This window comes from Lissotriton vulgaris, chromosome 3_1 (assembly GCF_964263255.1).
Source record: "Lissotriton vulgaris chromosome 3_1, aLisVul1.2, whole genome shotgun sequence".
Taxonomy (NCBI): Eukaryota; Metazoa; Chordata; class Amphibia; order Caudata; family Salamandridae; genus Lissotriton; species Lissotriton vulgaris.
Genome location: NC_141689.1, coordinates 613500052 through 613523606, shown reverse-complemented (window position 1 = coordinate 613523606; position 23555 = coordinate 613500052). Strand labels below are relative to the sequence as shown.

General features: G+C 40.4%; 1 protein-coding gene across 1 annotated transcript in view; it reads right to left on the bottom strand.

Annotated features, from left to right (window-relative positions):
* The window catches only part of ADGRV1 (adhesion G protein-coupled receptor V1), a 1865288-nt gene that overhangs the window by 712982 nt on the left and 1128751 nt on the right, over positions 1–23555 (bottom strand). Inside the window, exons 82-83 of the mRNA XM_086963519.1 lie at positions 19771–19910; positions 8353–8513 (exon numbers count right to left, since the gene is read on the bottom strand). Of these exons, the coding sequence (XP_086819645.1) occupies positions 8353–8513; positions 19771–19910 (301 nt within the window). The remainder of the gene's footprint in view (positions 1–8352; positions 8514–19770; positions 19911–23555) is intronic.

The following is a 23555-nucleotide window of genomic DNA, read 5'->3' as shown; positions in this document are numbered from 1 at the left end:
CTGGGCTCTCGTCAACCGCACCAATTTATACCTGACAAACTCTGGCTCAGCAAACATTCGGGAAGCGGAATGGGCAACATACCTAATGAACCACTTCCAGGTACAAGACCACTTAGATCCTATTGGATCAGCCAGTGCATTTGGCACTGGCGCTGGTGTATAATTGAGTACTCCCTTTGATCTAATACAAGGGTCCGCCGAGGAATATGTATTAACCGAAGAAAGAGTCACCAAAGCAGTGACAAAAGGGAGACAAAATGGAGCACCAGGCTCGAACGGCCTCCCACAGAGGTTGTTTAATTCGGACATTCCTTTCTGGTCCATGGTGCTAACAAAACTTTTCAACTACACTCTGAGGACAGCAACAATTCCGGACTCATGGCGGGGTGCAATTATCCACCCCATTTATAAATCTGGATCACGCGCTGCCCCTAACAACTACAGATTAATTGCCCTTTTGGACATAGAGGCGAAACATTACGCTGGGCCTATCCTGGAGGACCTTGGGCAATGGGTAAAGGACCATAATTTGTTACCACTGAATCAAACAGTGTTTGTTGCCAACTCTAAACCATGACAAATTTATTAGCAGTCTCTACCATCGTCGACAAAGCCCTTTCAACATCCAGGACAGCAGTTTGCTGCTTTGTCGACTTCAAAGCTGCATTTGACAGGGTTCCCAGGGCGGCACTCTGGGAAAAACTGAGGCAGTGGGGAATTCCAGATAAAATCCTGAACCCTACTATCCATCTGCACTCCAGTACCTGGGTCCGAGTGAAGTTAGGGTCCGGCACGCATCTCTCGCGAAAAATCATGACCTCAAGAGGCGTCAAGCAGGGATGCGTGCTGGCCCCCCTCCTCTTCAATCTTTTCATAGCAGACTTCTTAAGTACCCTAGACAAAGTAAACAGTCACCCGCCCAAAGTAGAAGGCCCGGCATTATGTCATCTTTTATATGCCGATGACCTGGCCCTGTTTAGCCTCACAAGGGTAGGGTTACAAAGGCTTCTCGACTCACTGATGCAATACATGATCATTAACCAACTAGAAGTCAATATGAAAAAGACCCTGATAAGATCAAGATTTAACGGCCTGTTTACAAAAAGTCAGTACTCTGAAGGATTTAGCAAACAGCTGATGCTCCAAAGAGGGTCAAACTCAAGCTGGACAAACCCAAAACGAATAAAGCCAGCAAATAGAAAGCAAGCAAATGTGAGTTACAAACCAGAAAGACAATGGTAAGCAGTGTGCGGAAACAAATCCCAGGGAAGCTTTCAGAATGCCCAGAAGAAGTTGTTAGCCAACCAGACATTTTCCTTGTGGGCTTTGACCTAATATGATTTACAGTACTCTTGGAGGCACAGTTTCTCAGCTTTCCTTACACTGTGCTGTTGCTCCCTCTACTGGATCATGAAATTACTGTTCTCATGTGTTTCATATGAGTAACATTATCGTATTACGTACGGAAGGCAAACAAGAACTGTATGTTTTTACATAAAATGCACAAAAATGCAGAAAAGACACAAAACTTATTAAAAACACATGTAACACAAATGGCCTTGGTAAAAAATATGTGCATGCAGTAACTATTGTTACCACACATCTCAAGTATGACATTTTAATTAACCACAAAGAAAACCTGCTGATATTCTTTGGGGGAGGTATGCACGTTGAGGAAGCTCAGTTTTTAGCACATAATGCAGGTTTTTGTGTGGTAGGCACCAAAGGCCGCATACCATTCCCCGAAAACTAGTAACAGGGTGGTATTTATTACACCAATAAATTCCCACTTTAAGGAGTCAGATTTTATCAGATACAATAAATATCATACCAGTGACCTAGCCACTCTTAATGAGGATCCTATGGCCCAAGCTTAATCAGTAACTCGCTCTCTCTTTGCAGGATAGCTCTCGCTCTCTGTTTCAGATTTTGAAATTTTAGGGAACCCTGTCTATACCATAGAAGTGGAGGCCATCTACTTTACAGATGTGCTTCGTGCAAATGTAATATTGTGGTATACATTAAATCAGCTTTTTCTATTGCATGAACGTACTCACAAGCTATGTCAAGTGCTCCCAATGTACTTCGCACTGCGTCGACACTGAGTCATACCTTGAATACCTTGCCCATAGCAGAGGGATGCCATTAGTCGCGTCACAGGCTGGAGCTTATCAGCGGGTCTCAAGTAGCTTCTCTTCTCGCCAGGGTATGTGGTCTTTTAGGAGCCCCGAAGCAAGCAGCGGGGAGGGCGAGTTCACCAGTCACCTCATCATTGTGATGGAATTGTGAGCAGAAGTGAAGGGTTCTACCCTATAAATTCAACTGATGGGCTGGCATTGACCCCTTGACGGGGTTGTGATCTTGTTGGGCGCAGGACTAACTGGAGGGGGGAGTGTCCTGCTGGTGATACTGGACCCTTCAGCTGCTTGAAGTTTATTATGAATGGGGCTTCGCTTGGAGGTCTGTCTGGCCACAGGTACCCCGGAAGAGAAGGTGCAAAATGTGGTGCCCTGTAGTTGTATGCTATGACTATGTATGCTATGTATCTAATTCTGTGTACTTAAATATTTTGTGTAGTCAAAGGTGCAAGCTTGTATAAATGAATATTGATGTCAATATTTGCCCAAGAACCCTTGGTGGGGAAAGAGAATTGTGGCGGCCCGGTGCCTGCCTCTCCGGGGGATGCATATGGATTAATCTGCAGGCTACAAAACACTTGTGAACCGTTTATCACTGGACTGAGGAATCTTGGATAAATGTATTTTGGTTTGTGTATCTCAAGTCATTTTTCTACCATCTGTATATGGTCTTACTTGTTTCCTCCTATTATTTATATTTAGCACTTTATGGCTGTCACCCCATTCGCTAATGGTGTTTTGATTGATTAAACAGCTATGTCATGGTGATACAAGACAGTTGGAGTATGTCTCACACTCGTCTTGGGGATGGGATGGTCATGAGGTTGGCTAAGTTCTGCGACATGCACATTGTGTGAGCACTAATATCAATAACAAATGATATTATTCAATCAATGAAGAACCAGATTTCATATTGGCAAGTTTTTTCTTCACCACTGTTGAAATGCTTACAGAACTTTGTTCACATGTGCACATCTTACAGTGTCCACATGCAAAGAAACCAGTTAGCAAAGGTGGAGGCCACGTTCTTTCCCACAGTTTTGCACTTTCAAAATAGTTACTGCATAATTTGTCTTTCAGATTTAGCAGTATTTTAAAATTAATCAATTTATATTATGGCGTCATGTTTATGTCTTGTCGTGTGCTCATAAATGCCTGTGATGGTTCACAAGTCTTATTTCTCGGTGATCAGAATTATATTAAATGAATAGATGCTTATGTCCTAAAATTGAATTTTTAGTGTTTTTATGTAGTAAAGATAATCTCTTTTCAAGGTTTTCTTTTTATGTAAAGTATCTGTTTACTCGATGAATAAAGCTTTTCATCATCATTTCTTTGTCTTATGCAATCTGGGCTGCGAACTACAATTTCTCTTTGCTCCCAAGTATTCCCTATAAGGTACATGGTCAAGTATTATTCTAGCATAGCATGTGGATACTGAATTTTTGGTGTTCTGTTTTCTGTAAATGCAGGGCTCTACCTGACCATTCGCTATCTCCACTGTTGATTCTAAAAAACGTACGCACTAATTTCTCTGTTCTATTCCAAATAACAAAAATGTAATCTTTGAAGTGTAGCCAAGTGCAAACATATCTAAAAAACGTCAATGGCATTATTTTTCCATTTACGTCTCCCTTCCCACTAACTCATTGCTACGAGTGGGACAAATGACAACCGATTGATCCTCCACAGTTTGCAAGTACAATTATTTGTTAAAAATAAAGTTGTTATGGGCACAATTGGTTTAAAGCATTCATATACGCTATCTGTCCCCTCTTGGTCCACTTAATATTACCTCTGTATACAAGGAAATGTGTGTATCCTTTTATCCTCAGCACTGCTAGCCAAATATTTCATAACCTAGTCCTGATGATGGCCTAACTTGTCTACAGGCTTGAAACGCCATCAACTTCCACAGCGAAACTCCTGGGGCCTTTATATACCAGATACCCTACCTTACATCTCTTTATTCATGTGCGATTAACTGTCTGGGTATCTCGAAATGTGTATAGATTTTTAACTTCACTTACCTTTTGTTGCGCCCACCACAATCGCTGTATATACCAAATCACATGTCACTTGCGTCGTCACCAAAACTTCACGAGCACTTGTGCACAATATTTTATTGGTTACATGTCATTTAATATAACGCAGTGCTCCCACCTCATGTGCTTGTACATATGCAGTTTAATATGTCCAACATGATCATCAATTGAAATACAAAATATCTTTTGCAAAAATGTCTCCCTGGCTTTTTCCCCCTCTGGATTTAATCCATGGTAATTAATTGTGGCAAGTATACTTGTACGCAAAATAATGCCCTTGTTTGAGATACTGCCTCGCATCTTTTCAGGCAGCATGGACAGACACAGGGAATATGCAAACAGGCAGGATATAGCTGAGAAAAAAAACTATTTTATCATTATGAGTCCTGTTGTAGCCAGGCTCTTGGTTAAAATTAATCAGCGTCATATGCACAGTCAGCTACTGACAGAAAGCAACATTGAGTCCACTCAGATTTCCTTTACAGTCAATGAATCCAACAAGCACAGGTAATTTCAATAGGTCTGGCTTTAAAAAAGAATATTGTATCGTAATGTGAAGTATTACAGGTAGATAGCATGGAAATAGATATGTCTTTCTGTGGAAGCAAAGATCTGTAGAATAATATTGGTGTAGGTTGAAAAGTAAGGTTACAGTTGCACTGTCAAACCAGACCTAAAAATCCTGTCAGATTAACAAAAAATGCCATGAGCCCAGTCTTAAAAAAAACAAAACAGACCATAAATTCCACTTTAAGGCAACTTCATAAATAACCTGCTGATCAAAAATTGCAGCAATCTCTCAGAGAATTTAAGGCTCTCCTAAAACGAAGGAGATGGGACAGGAAAAGATTACTGAACAACGATCTATGGGCTAAACTACTTTACGAGTCAACTATGAAAAATAGCGCCAAGTTTTGGCAATCAATTAATAGATTACAACGCCCAACCCATCACGGAATAAACTCTAATGTCTCCTAAACGGTCTGGGTCGATTTTTTTTATGATCATTTTAATGAAACCAACTCTATACCTGCTCAAAGCGTCACCCTGTGCACTGAGAGAGTGTCAGTTCGACGAAGGATATCCTACATCAAAACCTCGTCCATTCCATTAAAATTCTCCAAAATTTCCATCCGACTACCAAATAAATCTGACACAACATTGTCCAAAGGTAATGTTACAAGCACAAAAGAGAAGCCCAATAGCCTGGAAACTACTTTGATTCGGAAACAAATAGCAAAGGGGAGACAGGCAGGGGCCCCCAGCCCCAATGGCATTCCGCCAAAGCTGTACAAACATGATCCTGAATTTTGGAGCAACGCACTAGAACCTGTCTTCAAACACTCATTAGAAACATCTACAATTCCACAGTCCTGCAGAGGCTCAATCATAAGCCCGATTTACAAACAAAGGAAGAGGTCTGAGCCAAAAAACGATCGCCTGATAGCTCTCATAGACACCAAGACTAAATACTTTGCGGAGCTTATTTTAAATGACCTAACAACTTGGGCGTTAGACGGCCATATTATTTCACCAACACAAACCGGGTTCCGACAAAGTCAGGGAACAACAACAAATATAATGGCCCTAACTTTACTAATGGACTCAGCAAGACAGGGGAAATATCCCCTGTGCCTCTGCTTTATCGACTTTATAGCCGCCTTTGACCACGTGGACAGAACAAAGCTCTGGCTAAAACTTCAAGGGATGGGAATTCCACCTCCGCTTCTGGACCAGTTAAGGAACTTGCACACAAACACTTGGATAAGGATAAAGCTAGGTGCAGGGACCCACGTATCAAAAGAAATCCCAACCACAAAAGGGATAAAACAAGGGTGCGTCCTTGCCCCGTCGCTTTTTAACCTTTATCTTGCTGACTTACCAGGGGAATTGGACAAGTGCAAAAATCATGCACCAAAATTAGGAAATATAACCTTATCTAATCTGTTATACACCGATGACTTGGTACTGATAAGTCGAACCCCCATTGGATTACAACATCTACTGAATGTGACTCACAGCTTCTCAGAACGGAACACCCTGAAAATAAATTATACCAAGACAAGAATAATGGCAGTAAATAGTCATAGGAAGAAAAGTTTCAATTGGTTTCTGGATGGGCATTGCTTAGATCAAGCACCCAGCTATAAATATCTAGCAATAATATTAGACCAAAACAACTCATTCAAACCACAGATAGAATCCGTGCGGAGGGAAGGGGTAATGGTGTATTTGGTCATAAAACCTCTAAAGAAGCAACTGCCGGACCTAACACTCGATACCTTAATAAAAGTCCTGCAAGCAAAACTTCACCCTACAATTACATACGGTAGCTCAGCAATGAAGGACAAAGACGCAACAGCAGTGGAAAATGTAATAACTAATGCATATCGATCCATTTTTAACCTCCCCAGCCCAAATTCGGCTGGAGTTTGGGCTACAAAAACAATCAATCGAAAGAAGGGGAGCATATGTAATATGCTGGCATAAAATCAAAGAATCAGCAGAAGGATCCCTGAACAGCCATATTTGGGTTGAGCTATTCCGTCCAGCAAAATCACCAGCTAGAAAGTACTTGCAGGACTCAATTAAACTCTTAGGGCTGACAGACCTTTGGAGCATTACAGTGTCACATGCAGTATTAAAAAAAACAGTAACAAAGGTATGCCGACAACTGTCAGTTGTAGAAGATAAGAATACGCTATCCAAACGATCACATGGATGGGTAGTACTGAATACGTACAAAGCTTTAAAACCGCAATCTTATTTGAAAATCGGAATAAAAACTACCACAAAAGAAAAATTCTTAAAACTTTGCCTGGGGATTGGTGCAATTAATCAGTTTCTTCCCCCCCTTGTCGCCTTTGTGGCTGCGGAGTGGAAGACTTATTACATGTTATTTGTACCTGCAATAACCTAAGGGACATAAGAATAAATCTTTTAAAACCAGTATTCAACCAGTATGGTGTAAGGACCCGTAGACAAGCGGCTTTGCTGTGTTTCAACCCAGAGAAAGTGCAGCTCAATTGTCGACTAATAAAGTTTTTCGCCATAACAGCTAAGCGACTGGAAAATCTAAGTATGTCACCCATGGAACATTCAACTACAGAAGCCTTGCCAAACCGTAACACCCATTAAATAGAGCAAGTGGGAGAAGAATCACTAACAGAGCCAATGTCCTAAAAATCTCTGCCCATTTTCACCACACCTAAAATAGTAACAGGTGGTAAAAAAAAAAAAAAAAAAAAAAAGAGGCCTCCATTTGATCTACATTACAACCATGTGGTGGGGGTTTCTCCCAACGAAGCATCGCAATTTGTCGACGGAAATTCAGAATTAAGGCAATGACTATGATGAGAATCCCTTCAACGGGCAAGGCCCTCTTAACAACAACATTGCGCTCCACTGGGAAAAGACTACATGGCACACTGGAAGAGGTCAAATAACAGTGGTATCTGCCCTCCTCTATCTTCTTATCTCGCCTCTTTTAATGAGTAACGCAAATTAAATATGTGGACTATACAATAGTATTATAATTTCATATGAACAGATATTTTAAAACAAGTTTTAATGTATGCAACGGTTTTAATTAATCATGCATAATAAAATTCATTTCAATTCAATAAAAATCCATGTAGGTTAATGTCTGCCCTCCTTCCATCTGTACTGCTGCCAGAGAAAAACAACAGCAATTATCTATTCATCTAAAACAATTTAACAGCATTACAATGTGTGTGTGCCCCTGAAAGTTCACCCTGAGTCAGCTGAATAAATAGGCACAATTATTACAGCTGTGCGGAGAGTAAGCACTTTTATGTGGAAGCCCAACATCTGACCAATCAAAGTGTACTCCTGGCTCCCAAGATGTGGGCAGGGCCAAAGACCCTCTCCTGGTTTTCTCACGTAATTGTCGGCGACAGCTGGGCTGTCATAATTGACCATAAATATGTCCTTTGCATCAACAGACTCAGACTCTAGCGGCAGAGTAAATCATGCAGGTCTGTTTGATATTAATATATGCCTGTGTGTGGCAAGCAATGCACATATGAAAAATATCAACATAAAGTGATATTTAACAGATTTCTGGGGATGGATCTATCTTTTGGCAACTTGGAACCTTATGACCTAAATGGGAGTTCTTAAGGCAAAATACAACTGTGCCCACTGACCTGAAATGCAGATGAAACCAGCCGAGAAGAACGCTCCATTGTAGGAGGAAAGGGCATCTGTCTGAGCATACACAGCATACACTGACATGTGGGAACAGGCGCATTCCACGTAGTCAGTAGTTTCAGTAACCACTTTGCAGAACTGTCCATCAGATATCCAACTACGAGAATGGAAAAAAAAAGATTTTTGAAACAATGCTTTAATGCGACTTATTTAACATAAAATAAACAATGATAACACCTAACATAACACAATTTCATGCTATTGAAAAAATGACTAAGGGCCTGATTACATGGACCGCAGAACTCGTGGTGAAAGTGCTGTGGCGGTCGGGGACTGCCACCCCAGTGATCCAGCCGCTGTATTACGAGTATGGCACTCAGACTGTGAGTGGACCTTCGCAGCCGCCAGGGATCCGCATTTCCTTGCCCTGGCACAGCGGTCTTGAGGCTGCTAAATACAGCACCACCAAGCGTATTACAAGTTTCCTCACTTTGAGCCTAGCCACGGTGGTGAGGCTGCATTTGTTAGGGTGGTGGTGAGGTAACAAAGAGTGCCTCATGGCCCATGTGGTGCATGCAGGGGGGCACATCTTGTGCCCCGTGTGCAAGCACACCCAGTCCTGCACTGCATAAACTTAACTGTCCACTTAACAGTCCATGGCATTCAGGAACTTGCTCTGGCTTTCCCATTGCGGTGGAAACCCATAATCTGGAGGACAGGGCAGCCTACGGTCAAGTTTGGGAATGGGCTACAATCACAGGGATGGTGACCTGCTGGGGACAGCAGACCACGTCTGTTTGCTTTTTAAATAAAGCAACTTTATTAAGTTAAGTTCCTTAAAGGAAAACAGGCTGCGCTTAAAAGAAAAAAAAATAGACGTTTTCTTTCCATATTTAGGGCAGGCAGTGGTCAGAGGGACAACTGCCTGCTCTTAAAAAATATTCTTTTATATATTCACAAAGGAAAAGGGGTCCCCTGGGGAACCCTTCTTGCTTGCAACTGGTAAACTGCGATGGTTTTGTGACCACATTTGTAGTTGCAAAACAATCATACATCCCCCGCGACTCGCTATTAGGAAGGGAGTCCTTGGCACGCCCCTTCCTAATAGTGACTCGCAGACCCTATTTGGCGAGTTACTAATAGATTACACACTCGCAAAATAGGGTTTGGACATGCTGCAACCCTTTTTAGCAGTCACAAATGACCCAATTTTCTGTTTGCAACCACTAAGAACGGATGTACATCTGGCCCCTTATGTGCAATTTGCTCATTATTTTGGGTTTTGAAACTCAGGATGTGGGATAACGGGCCAGTTGTTTGTGTGCATTGCTGATTTGAGGTTGACAAAGTCAGAGTTTGTGAAGTTTGATAATGTGAAATGACTTCAACAGGCAAAAGTTAGGCAGGCAAATACCTGCAGAGCATGTATTTGGCATCTGTGTTAGACTACCAATTAAGATGCAAATGTGACCTTGTGTACAATTTGGGATTTGTGGGAATGTTGTCATGCGGCTTTACCTATTATCTATGTAAATAGCACTGCTGGACAATAGTTATCATTTGCCTCCCTCAAAAGAATATACTTCAGCTACAGACTTTCTTGTCCTGAACAGCAACCTTCTAGGGAAACATCGAAGGTATCTTCTAAAAAATGTCATTCATGTATCCATATCGGAATTATAGTCCTCTTCACTCCCATCTCTTCTTGCTTCCAACATAATTATACTGCATGCTGCTAAAAGCTCATTTGCTTACACCCATACTTTGGGAATAGCTGTCCTCATTGTAAGATACAAGCTCAACCTTGGATTTCTGACAGGTAGTTTGGTCCATATTTGTTTTTCTGATTCCTAATGTAAGTGATATTTCATTACAAGGCCAGAGGCTACCATTATGCAATAACCTTTCATTGCTGCCCCATCATGCAACCCATTAAAGAACCTATAACACATCATAAAGTAATAGAATGCACAGAACATATAAATATCCAGTGCATGCAGTCATCATCCTCTTTTATTCGCTGATCCTCGACAGATAAGTACTTCTGATATTATTTCTTGTGATTACTTATTGATTGTCTTTGAATATATAGATTTTAGTCTGGTAAAATTTCATCTCTTCCAATCTATAGTTGGGCTTGTTAAGTATTTAGAGTTGAGAATTTATCCTTCTTGATTAGTTTTTAATGCCATCTCAACATTAGCTTACCTACTTTTTCTATGACGCCTTGTACCAAGCTGGCCGTATTCTGTGATGTTGTGGAGGCCTGGCATTTAAAATCTGGCCCCTACCTCCCACTTGCAGTTAATCCTACATGCTCCTAGAGCGTTTGCCGGTTCTCGGCGATCATGCACTTTAGTCACATCTGCCATCAGGGCACGGTTGCTGAAGCTTCTGCTCCGCAAGCTCGCATATTATTGAAATCAAAAGAGAACTTCTATCCTACGGTTTCGGGGCTGCGTCAATAGAGCTGGAGCGCAATGCCAGGCAAACCATGTAGGCTTCGGGCTGGAGTCCCCCTTTTGTTTTCATTTGGTTACTTCAAGTGAAGCGCTTTTCTTGGACACAGCTTCAGTTCAAGTGAATACCCTTGCAATTGCGCCAACAAGCGTCCAACAGCTGCTCAGACCAATCACAATGCTGCACTTCAGCGTTGCGATTGACTTAGGGGAGCCTGCCTGCCTGGGTGATTCCTACTGTCGGCTGGAACAGGAACGAGAACGGAGGAGAGGCGGTGGCTGGCTGTTAAAGGTAAGTGCTTTTTTCCTCTCCACCACCACCCCCGTCCGGAAGCAGCCGCTGCTGTTAGGAGAGAGTACAAGCATTTTAGCACTGGTCAGTAGTGGTTAAGAATGCAGAGTCCTAAGGCCGGCAAAATAAATGTCAGCAAAAACAGGAGGATTGAAGGCAAACAACTTGGGGAAAACCAAGCTAAGGATGTCAGATCAAACTAAATATCTTTTTTATGCAAGCATCTTCTTAAGTCTGTACCCTGATGGTGTCCTTTCCAAGCATTGTGAAAAGCTGAGTAGCAGATAAAGAACATCACCACAGAGAACTAATAAGCATCTATCAAGGTACAGGGGTCGCTCCAGCCCCACTACCTTTTATGATCAGTTTTGGGTGCAAAGGCTACACTTGTGAAAGAACAACATGAGGACGTGGCTTGTTAGTTGAAGCATTTTCTTGACTCCATTAGAGATTGGCTTCAAGGAAGCACATTTTTACTTACAAAAAGTAGCCACTTTAAATGCTAGCAGCCCTAGACTTCCTAGCCTCCAAACCTCCTTGTCCTAACTATTGAATTTTAGGTAATGGTCACAGAGTTGCTCCCAGGGCCTTCATTGTAGTGTTGCCTGTTACTTGGCACTGTATGCATGGGATTTGTAGAAAGCCTTGACAGCTACCCTTTAATGTCCTTTCAAATGTTGGTGCACACCTCAAATCATTCCCCTAATGTTGTCAGCCTAGGAAACAATTTTCTAGACCAGAAATGACCCATTATGACTGAGTTTAGTGCTTTAGGATCCATGCCAATAGAGATGCAGCAGAGACTTTAAATGTGAGTCTGATAGAATGTATGATTGTATTACTACATTTCCTGATGAAGATGCTGAAGTCTTGGAAACAACTTTTCCTACTGCAGCCCAAGAAGGACACAAAAAGTATCTTACAATTTTAAAATCCTCCTACTAAAAGACAGGGCAAAGAGATTCTGAAAGATTAGGAATTCTGGCTGGTATGTCTCCCTTGTAACTACAAGGAATTCTCATATGTCCAAATTTCCAGTTTGTGAACAAAATCCTTCTCTCACCCCTGCAAATCCTTCCCTAGCTATGTATGAAACAACTGGCTTGTGAACATATGTTTCTGCCCATAGTAAGAAGGGATAGATCTGCCAATACAAAATATCCTGTTGTGGATAAATATATGGAATTTGTAAAATACCAGAGCAGGATTCTGTGACCACAAATTAGACGAAGAAGCTTTCTGGGCTGATATGTAAACCAAAGACCAGAGAGTCTCCATATCATTATCGGAAGAGTACTCTTCACTGGGATGCCTCTCTCTTCACATAGTAAGGGGTAAATATTTGTTTAGGGATATATATACCATTTACATGTTTAGGATTTCTGATATTATTAAATTGCATATCTGAAAAAAAATTAATTGCACTTTTTAACTAATGTTGATAGAGATTTACCATGAAATGTGAATTATAATTAGGAACATTATAAGGAATAGAGATATGGAAGTAAGGTTATTGCAGATAATATGAAAAAACCCAATGCAAAAATAGCAAAAACATAAAGTTAAATTACTACAATAACTGATTTCTATGGATGTTGACATCTTGGAACAGTAATGCCCTCAGTCTATTTACTTATATTTAATGTACTGAGGATAGTTTAAGGTTTTGTGGAAGACTACATTCATTCACAATCGTTAGATTAAAGTTGATGAGGTAAGTTGGAAACATTACCAGTACAAGATAGCCATCCACATTCAGGATCAATAACTATCTTAGTCTTTGGCATTGACTATGCCAACCACCAGAGTGTTAGCAAGTGGGAGGCTTCAGAGCTCAGCCTCACATTCATGCTTTTTTCTGTTCCAGCAGTGATTGCAAGAAGATTTTTTTACTGAATTCAATGCAAAGCTTTGGGTGCTAATGTGCAGTGTTGTCGCACACTACTGCTTGTCTCAGATACCAGCTGAGGTTTGCTGCATGCTACTTACTTCTCATGCAGTGTTTAAAGATGACTGTTGCAGTAGGCATTGAAACATTTGGAGATCACCAAATTGGCGGTCATTGAGGGTGGCAGAGTCTTGGCTCAAATCGGCCCATTCAGAAGGAGCCCAAACCTTAGAATTTTCACATTTTTGTTAGAAGTAGTGCCCTCTGATAACAGCCAATGGTTCAAGACCTGAGGAGGCTCTTGGGTATCATGGACCCATTCCAGCAGAGGCCAGCAGGACATAGGCAGGTCCAGTTGAACGTCCAGGCAGGTCCAGTTGCAGCAGGACAGCAGGGCAGTTGTAGGGAGGCCTCTGAAGCTTGTTTGTTCCTGTAGTTCACACAGGATGCCAGTCAACTGACACTTGAAGTCACTCTGGTTGGCCTGGGACTAAGGCATGCAGGTTCAGTCTTACTTCTCAGACAGCAAAGTAGTCATTTAAGCAGCAAGGCAGTCCTTCTTCTGTAACTTCCCCAGGTCATGGAGGGTTCTGAATAGTGGCTCTGGCGATCAAATATTTACACCTGGGGCCAAAATTCGTGTGGGGGAGCTCCCTGTCCTACCTCCACATCTGGTTCTGGAAAGGTCTTTGCTTTTCACCTGTCAAGGTGCCAAAGTGGCTGGAGGGGTGACAAAAGAAAGGGCTGGCCTGTTGTCAGATTCCTTCATTTGTGCAGAAGGCAAAGCCCTTTGAAGTGTATGTTGGGCTGGTTATAGCCTTTCCCCAGTCATCCTGTCTGGATGGCTCATCATGTCCACACTTACCCCCCCTTTTGTGCTACTGTCTGGAAGCAATACACCCCCAGCAGCAGGGTCATTCACAGTCGAGTGACCCAGGACACGGAAGAAGGCACAAGAGTTAGGACAAGAAATGTGGATTTACTTGTGGATATACTTGTAAAGCGCACTGCAACTCCATGGAGTATCCTGGCGCTGTAGATGGCTGGGGAACCCATCCTGGTTTTCCCTGTGAGATGGTCCCTTTCTGGGTATCTCCAAGGTGAAACCAGGCATCCCCGGCGTCTGTGGACGGCCGTTGTAGAGATGAGGCAAGCTTAATGCCCAGAGTTGCCGAGTGTGTTCCCTGGTTAGAGTAGGCACCGAGGCGAGAATTATCGAGTACGTTTTTGACCCTGGTCCACGACCCTGCCGTGTCGGGAATTGAACCCTGGTCCCGGGCCGTTCTCTGCTTACGGGTCTGCCGCCTCTAACCAGTGAGCCACACCACTCCACTTTCTAAAAGTGGCATTTTCAGAATTGCAACTTAAAATCTGACTTTAAATTACAATTTATTTGATTGTAAACATCATATCCCTTTCTGCTCCCAATCCAAAATTATCACTTATAAAATGTATTAATCTAACTTTTGTCAATGGAGGGATGGGCCTTACACGAATGAAAACCAGAATTGAGTTTTTTACTGCCAGGACAAAACTAAAGTATATGTGTCCTACTTTTTAATTACAATGTACCTGCCCTATGAGCATTTAGGGTCTATATTAGGACTTATTTATGGGTATTAAAAAGGAAAGTTCAAGTGTGGCAAAAGGTTTATTTTGCCACGTCGAAAAGGAAGTTTACAACTGCACTACAGGCTGCAGTGGCAGGCCTGAGAAGTTTTAAAAAGTTCCTTTTGTGGGTGATACAATGTGTACTGAAGCCTACTAGTAGCATTTAACTTACAGGCCCTGGGTGCATGTAGTATCAATTACTAGCAAAGTACAACTAAACTAAATGTACTAATCGGGTAGATGCCAATTGTACCATGCTTTTAGAGAGAGACCAAAAATACGTTACCACAGGTTAACAAGGAAAATGTACAACAAAAACGGGTTCATCAACAGAAGGCAAAAATCTGTGGGTGACCCTGCAAAAAGGGCCAGGCCCAACAATGCACTAAGGAATAATGAGTGCAATGGTGACATCTGGGAATTCAGTCAAAATTTCATGGCAAAGGTGCAAATCTTGCCATATTTTCAAGATCTTTTGAGCATTGGTGTAAATATCAACAGGTATGGTTTACTATTAGGTGATGGACATGTACTGAAGATTAATGAGTGATATCCCAAATATGAACATGACCTTCGTAATAACGAGTGACGTCGCCAATGTGGCCATGCAGTCCAAGACGTCTAAGTGGAAATGAAAAGCCAGACATGCAGTCAAGATTATTTAGTGATGCACTAAAAAACACTCATTGGCACAATGGTACCAAGCCTTACAGTTATGCTTTTTTTTATTTTGGCAACAACACTTTTGTACACCTCAGGACTAAGATGTAAGATTTGTGTGATTTATATATATCCATCTATCTACTTATTAATTCATCTCTTCGTGTACCCATCCATCCATGCCCTCACTTATTCAACCATTCATCAAAGTAATTACTAATTCATCCAGCCATTAATTCACTAACCCATCCAACCAATGACACATTCTCATATCACCAGCTCACCCTTCCACATCAATCTGCGCGAAAATTGGCAATCAATGAGGAAGCACTTTCACTTACAAAACAGCCTAACTCGTTGTTTGGTTTTGTTTATTACTATTATGCTTGAATTCTAGTTGTCATAATGATGTGCGCTATCTAACAGATTTAAAATCTGAATTTTGGTGAATTCATGTGCAGTGTGAACAGTTCTCCTACTATTACATATTTTTGAAATAGTCCCTAACCATGGGTATTTCCGAGCTCTTAATTTAATTTATTACATCCTAAGTGAGAAAAATATACCATTTTGCCAAAACAGATTAATCATAGTTAGCCTGAGGATACGCCAAGGCAAACCACAATATCTCTCTTTTGCTATTCAATGACTTTAAAAGCTGATAGCTCAAAAACTATTTTGAACATAATTACATATACATTAGTAAAAGTAAGTATGCGATCAAAGCATATTGCTTAACATATTATGCTAAATATTATAATCCTTAAACGGTGACCTGGTTAATCAAGACATGTGAGATATAGACAGTGGGTCACAAAACACATTGAGACAAGAACACTGAAAGATATTGACTTTTTAGAGAGGAGACATGGCCACTGACAGTTAAAGAAATAGTGAGCCTTGAACAATGTGCTACATTGGACAATGAACACTAAGGAGGCACAAACAATGGGGAAAACCAGAGTCAGAAGGGCAAACCCACTGAAAGTGTCAAGCAGCCCAGTGTCTGTCCCTCACCTTCATGCAATCCTGCACACTGAACATAAGCTGTGTCTGTGAAAGACCAACATGTGTTTACACAGAAACGGAAAGGAGAGCCTTCGGCACAGAAGGTGTCCTGTGCAACACTGCTTTAGAAACATGATAATTTTTGGAGACTAAAATAAGGAGAAATGAGAAGACTGGCAGTAAACTATCCTAAGAGACCACTAAACCAGCCCAAAAGAAAAAGTGAAATGGCCATACACCCACAGAGACCAGCCCCAAAGATTTTATAGCAGGTGACTAATCCGAGATTTGTCAGAATTAAGTTAATGATCAGTCTGTTCATGTTGTGGAGAACAAATACTACAGAGATACAGGAGTTATCAACATTGTGAGACACTGACATATGAGAGTAACAAACACAGAAAAGATACAATGTGAGCTACAGACTCTAAGCATGTGGAACCACAGTTACTGGAGAGAAGGACACAGGTGGCTAACACTGTGGACACATGGACACTGGGAATCTTGAATATAGTGAGGCACACACACACACAAGATATGGACAATGGGGAACACAAATACTGTGGAACATAGATAGCGGGTTGGCATTAATACTTTGGAGATATAGACACAAGGAGATACACAGAGACATGGGCAGTGGCGTTTATGGAAACTAGATGCAAGATACACTAGAAGACACTAACACTAGATCACATGGACAGTAGGAAACAAAGAACCGAGGCAGAGATACGGGCATTGGGGAGGCAGGTAAATCACAGAGGTGCAGGCTCTGGTGTGGCATGGAAACCTGGGGACACTGATACGGGAGAAACACAAATGCAGGTAAACATAGACACTTTGCAGTGAGAATGAGACTGCGTACATTGTTTTTGGGGAGATACAGGCAAACAAAGAGACAACCTTAAGGAGACACAGGCACTGGATGCCATGGACAGGAGGCAACAAAAACAGTTAGAGGTGCAAATAGGGACAATGAGAGTCATGGAGACTGTGATATATACTCTTAGAGATACTGACAAAGGTAGACACAGGGAGACACAGAAACTGACAAATGCAAACAATGAAAGATACCGACAATGGAAGATAAAGAGGTGGAAAGTTACATACTCAAGGAACCAGAAATTCTGAAACACAGAAACATTGACCCTGGATGCTGAAACAACAGAAGACACTGTGACTAACAGAATAAGACATATAGACAGGAACACTGGTAGGAAAGAGCTTTGTAAGACTCATACAAACAGATATAGACATTGGAGGACAAGAATACCAGGAAACTTTGTGACATTAACACTTGGACACACAGGGCTTATGGAGACATGAATACTTATGGGGCAGAGAAATCAGGAAGACAAAACTGGTCTTGAATGGTCAATGTGATGGCACTGAAAAAACACAAACACAGAGAGACATGGACACCGGTGAGAGGTTGACCATAGGTACATTCATTCTAGGGTCACAAAACAAGGAGAGGGAAACATCTCAGTAAACAATTACACAGGGAGAGCGATAAACACTCAGGACATTGGCATTGGGAAAACATAGATAAGGAGAGAGACAAACATGGGCAGTCACAGACAATGCAGGACACATTTACTAAGATTTAATGCAACATAGCATAGCTTATAAATATGCTGCAGTAAATTTCACAAAGGGAAACGCAGGGAACACCAAATCTGCAAACACTGGCCAACTGCTAGTGTCATCATCAGCATTGGCATCATCACTGGGATACAAACAGGCTTTTTTTTAGCAAACCAAAGCATCAGGCCATGGTGCAGAGTAGAGTATGCACAGTCTTCCATCGGATTTGTACTGGAGACATACTGTTCCAGTCCCTATGCGTAGACAACAGGAAAAGGGTGAGAATTCAGCAATTTAGCACATATGTAATGCAGCGTTTCGGGGGGGGGGGACAATGCAATCCCTGCTTTTTGCACCTGTTTCCCATAGGCTGAAGTTTTTTATTTGAAGTCTGGTCCAGATACCTTAGTTGTTTGGACTCTACGTCAAAATTTATAGAATTGCATGAGTTCACCCGCAGTAATGCCATTTGATGCACAGAAGTAGAAAGTGGATTTGACGCTGAAAAAAGGTCACCTTTCCAGTGCAAAAAACATTTTGAGCTAACTAGGTAATCACAGCTGGGAATAATTTAAAGTGAAGAAAATGCTTCATAAAACATTAAGACATAATTGGCTTTAATGAAAGTAAAAAAAACATTAAGACAATATTATTTTTCTTCACTTTAAATTTCTCCCATTTAAAGAAGAGGACTGTATTTTTCAGTTTTAAATAAGGCAAAGTGTCTACTGCCTACTGGGAGCAAGAGACCTTTTGTTTGTAATTGCAACACTTTGATATGGGAGAAAAAAAAAGTTAACCTAATCATTAAGGTAACTTTTTATTTTAATTTTTTACCATTTAAAAACCTTCAGAAACATCATTTTGTTCTCACATTCCAATACTGAGTTGAAAAGTACATATTTAGGAGTTAAATAACTCACTGCTTCAGTTCTTCACCTCTGTGCCCTTGGTTGTAAATCTTACTCCAACACTGCTCATTATCAGGCCCTGCTATCTCCAGCCTGGAGATAATATTGTAAAATAAACACAGCCTTCCCTTAAATTGAAAAGAAAAATGTGACCCTCTACATTTTTTTAATAAACTTAAGGCTGTGAGCTATTCTGAAGGTGTCAATGAGCTACTGGTAGCTCATGATTGGTTGTAGACACCTGGCATAGACATTGTCATTGGGAGACACAAATATATGGAGACATGGAAATCAGAGGAACAATACTGTAGGCGACAAGGCGACTAGGGGACTCAGATACACATGCATATATGTTAGCCAGTACAGAGGTATTCTGCGTGATCTAAAAGATTAAAGCGATGGAAACAGGAGGACAAAATACATGCACACTGGGGAGAGAAGTGTTTTGGAGAATCAATGATAACAGTAAAGTTTAGTCTGCAGAAAACTCCTCATTCAGTCAGAAATACACACTTAAAAAAGCAGAAATTACCAATTCTAAAGCTAAGTAACATGAAATATACAGAAATAAATACAGATAATCAGGTGCACAAGTCTTCATGTTTGTCTGCTTTGTCCTACTTGGTTTCTATCCTTACAGGAGCTTCCATAAGTCTATGAGCCCTCACGAATGTATTTCAATGCACCTGTTTCATGTATCTATTATTTACATTAAATAAACTGAGAGAAGAAAGTTAGAATTGAAGTGACTAATGTGTTCACATTTTTCATGTAGCTCTAACATACATTTCCGAATTATGTAGGATTCATTCATAAACAAATCAAAGATTAACATAACGTTATTTATTGATTTAATTCCAGGAAATGGACACTTCAAGCATAAAAACAATGACATAACATATAGTTCATATCAATGCAAAATGTTATCAAAATTCAAGAGCAATAAAAAGGTGAATATCGCTAACTTAAAAAAGATAGAAGTCAAAATCCTAAACTGTTACCTGTCTGCAGCCTGGTTCCATAAAAGGCACAAAGACTTTTCAGGAACAATTCGATTGCCTGAAGCATATATCTGGTAGATAACTTTATTACTGTTAGTTAATGGAATCGAATTTTGACCCTTCAGACTGACAGACAATACCTGAAAAATATAATGTTTTAGCATTATCGAAAAGTAACAGCAGACAAGTTCAGTGTACCTATTTTAGAAATACCATAACAACTACATTACTAATTCTCATCAATATTCATTTGATTGAGTGGTGTGTTGCTGATACATGACACTGATAGATTGCAATATTCATTCATTATTGGTAAGGCTGTTTCACACTCATTTCAGTTCTTCTCAGACTCACCGATGCAGAATGTACTCTAGCAGCGGACAATTATACAAGCTCCTAGATGTAGGAATTTTAAAACCATTCCCCTAGAACAGATTCTAATTAGATGCATGTGTTCCCCAAGTATGTATAATTGTCCCCTGTGGGCAGCAGCATAGAAAGTAAATGATTAAAATGAATAAAAAATCAATCATGATTATTGTTGCTGAATTTGAGAAATTGATGACTGGCTTAAAATTGTAATTTATCCATTGTGTTTATGTATTTCTTCTAATGTGTTTTGCGTAGGATAATGGTTTAATTGTATGTGATTATAAACAGTGTATTTTCCTGTATCTTACAAAAATAGATGAAAAGTAAATGGTCTACAAAATAAAATAGAATGAGGAGTAAATAAATACTACAGACCAATGTAATGAGTGATTGGTTTTAGTCTGTTCAAGTAAAAAACAGCATTTAATATGAAAGCTAGGAAAATGTTTTTCTAATTTTATGTGCCCTATCTAGCTGTCTGAATCAGGGCCAACCCTTTATCAAAGCAAACTTTCTAAAAGGGTCATTTCTAAAATATTAATTGAAAATTTGACCTCACCATTAAAGAGGACATTAGGTTACAATTCAAAAGAGTGGATGAATTGTTTTTCTAACTGCTACCAATCTGAAATTAGCATTTAATACATGTACCAATATAATTAAATGATTCCATATGGCAGCAGCTAACCTTGTTACATTGAAATTTGTTTTTGGGGATACTTCACTGTAAGGACATGTTCAACATTAATTTCCACATGCCCTACTTTTAAATATCTGTACCGTGCCACTATGGACAATATCAAAGAACAATGGTTCCTGTGGTATAGTAAAATTAATATGAATTAAATATATAGCTTAATAGCGATAGATATCAGCACCGAGGGTTGACAAGAATGGCGGAAAGATATACACGACCCATTATATAACTTACTATCATGTTTTTACTTCATCATATAAACTCTGTTTAAATTTGTCATACAGTTCAGTGCATACAAATACATAAACCATACATAAACATTCTGTTACAAATCTTTGACCACTACATGTGATAAGTACCTAGCTAAAACATGGTGCAAAAGTCACACATGTGATAATATTCTATAAATCACGACTCCCTTATTAATTGTTATCCCACCCCTTATTTTGTCTTTCCCGTATCTGCTTCGACAACAGTACCCGGCTGAGTTACCTGTAAGTGCGCTTTTCATTCTCACCATGCATGGGTGAATACGAGATAATATTCTGGTATTATAGGTCCCTTGTCTAAATAAATATAAATTGTTTTTTTAATACAAAGCCGTCATACAATATTTTCATTTCCACTTCGTCCTTTTAAATTGTAGATGTCCTTCACTGTCCTGTCCTGACGAGACCCATACCCCAAAGGGTCAAAACGCCATCGACGCAACAAGGAATTGAACCTTTAAAAAGTGTCTACGATTGTGTAGAATCACTTTCGTAATCAATAATTTTTCTTTGGTGCTTTTCCTTTCTTTATATATCCAATAAGAAACCACTGCGCCCCTATGTAGTTTATGTTATATGTATTGTTATTTTGGTTTCACTGATACACTTGGGACACTGTGTACCTGTTTATGTATGGTTTATGTATTTGTATGCACTGAACTGTATGACAAATTTAAACAGTTTATATGATGAAGTAAAAACATGATAGTAAGTTATATAATGGGTCGTGTATATCTTTCCGCCATTCTTGTCAACCCTCGGTGCTGATATCTATCGCTATTAAGCTATATATGTAATTCATATTAATTTTACTATACCACAGGAACCATTGTTCTTTGATATAATTGTTGGCCCTGGTTCCTATGTGAGTAGGGTTTCCCTTGTTTTCTTTGAAGACTATGGACAATATGGCATGCATGTGGGTGACTTATTATTATTTAAAAGAATGGTTTAGGAGTGTCAAAAGGGGTGTTTTAACAGGTCAAATTTGCAGTCTAAAACTGTCAGAGGGAGGTTACCTGTGTGCAGCTACCCGGGCTGAGCACACCTGTAGTTTCTTATGCGCAGCCTCTACCTGTGCGTGAAAGTGCATGCACACATCTGACTAGCCCAGTGTCCCTCATCCTAGCTGCATCACAATGGACTTATCTTAATAGGTTGATACTGGCGGGAAACAAGAGCAGTCCAACTTACCATGAAGTGAATCGTAATGAGACTCAGGTAGGGAGAATCATTCAACATAAAGGTTCAAATGTGGGTGATCAAAAGCAAAAAAATCCAGGTGGACTAAATTGGCAGAACCCATTTGTAACACATTAGAAACCTAAAATCATCGGATTTTGCTTCTCTTTTTCCGCTTTGGTGCCTCTGGTGTCAAACAGTTGAGGCACATAACCTCCTGCCAAGCACTTTCCTGTGATGAGGCTCTAAGTGGCAAGGGTACGCCTAGATGTGGGTCCCGTGCTCTCTACGAACTGGAACTAAGCTATCCCAGCTGATAAGCCCTAATCTGAGCAAAACCTGTCTTGGGTTGCGTGTTTTCTCATTCAGGGATGACCTTGCCTGTCAGCTCAGACTTGACTGTTCCTATTAGAGAATAATCAAGACATGATTTGCATATGGCTAGGTCCAAATTGAAATGGCACGGTGGGCAAAAGAACGATGAGTTGGGATGCTTCCCCGAGCGTCTGGCAGTGGTTAGTCAAAATGCAAGCATTCCTGTCATCACATTTTTTTGTTTTTGATTTATGCCCTAAGGGGCAAGGGTATGCTTAGATGTGGGTCCGTGCTCACTGTGATACCAGAACCAAGCTATACCTGATTGATGAGACCTAATCATGGCGAAACCAGTCTTGGGTTGCTTGTGTTCCTGTTCAGGAAGGACCTAGCCTAGCAGTTTGGGCCTGCTGTTCATACTGGAACAGGGCCAAGACTGACTTGCATATTGCTGGGTTTAAACTGGAATGGCATGGTGAGAAAAAGAACAATGGGTTGGGATGCTACCACGAGATAGATTGCCAGTGGTTAGACAAATTGCAGGAATTCCTTCCACCATCATCATCATCATCATCTTTATTTCGGTTTAAAGAACCATAACAGTTGATAAGAACAAATACAATAATTGCAGAACCGCATAATTTAATTACAAAGTTCGACTTGCTACAGTATGGTTAACTAGACTGGTATAAGTTCCAAACCAGATTGTATCCTTAAGCACAAATGCTTGGAGTACCCTCAATATTAAATCATAATAAAAGGGTGCTAGACAGCAAAAACCTCAAGGAAAGCCCTGGGTAGCTCCAGAAGGGTCAGTTATGCCATCTAGCAAACTAAAATCCAGAAAATAGGAGAGGATTCAAATGTTTTATCTCCAAAGAATTAAAGTGCATAGTGAAAATCTGTAAAGCAACACACTGGCTAAATGAGTTTTAAACATCCATAACATA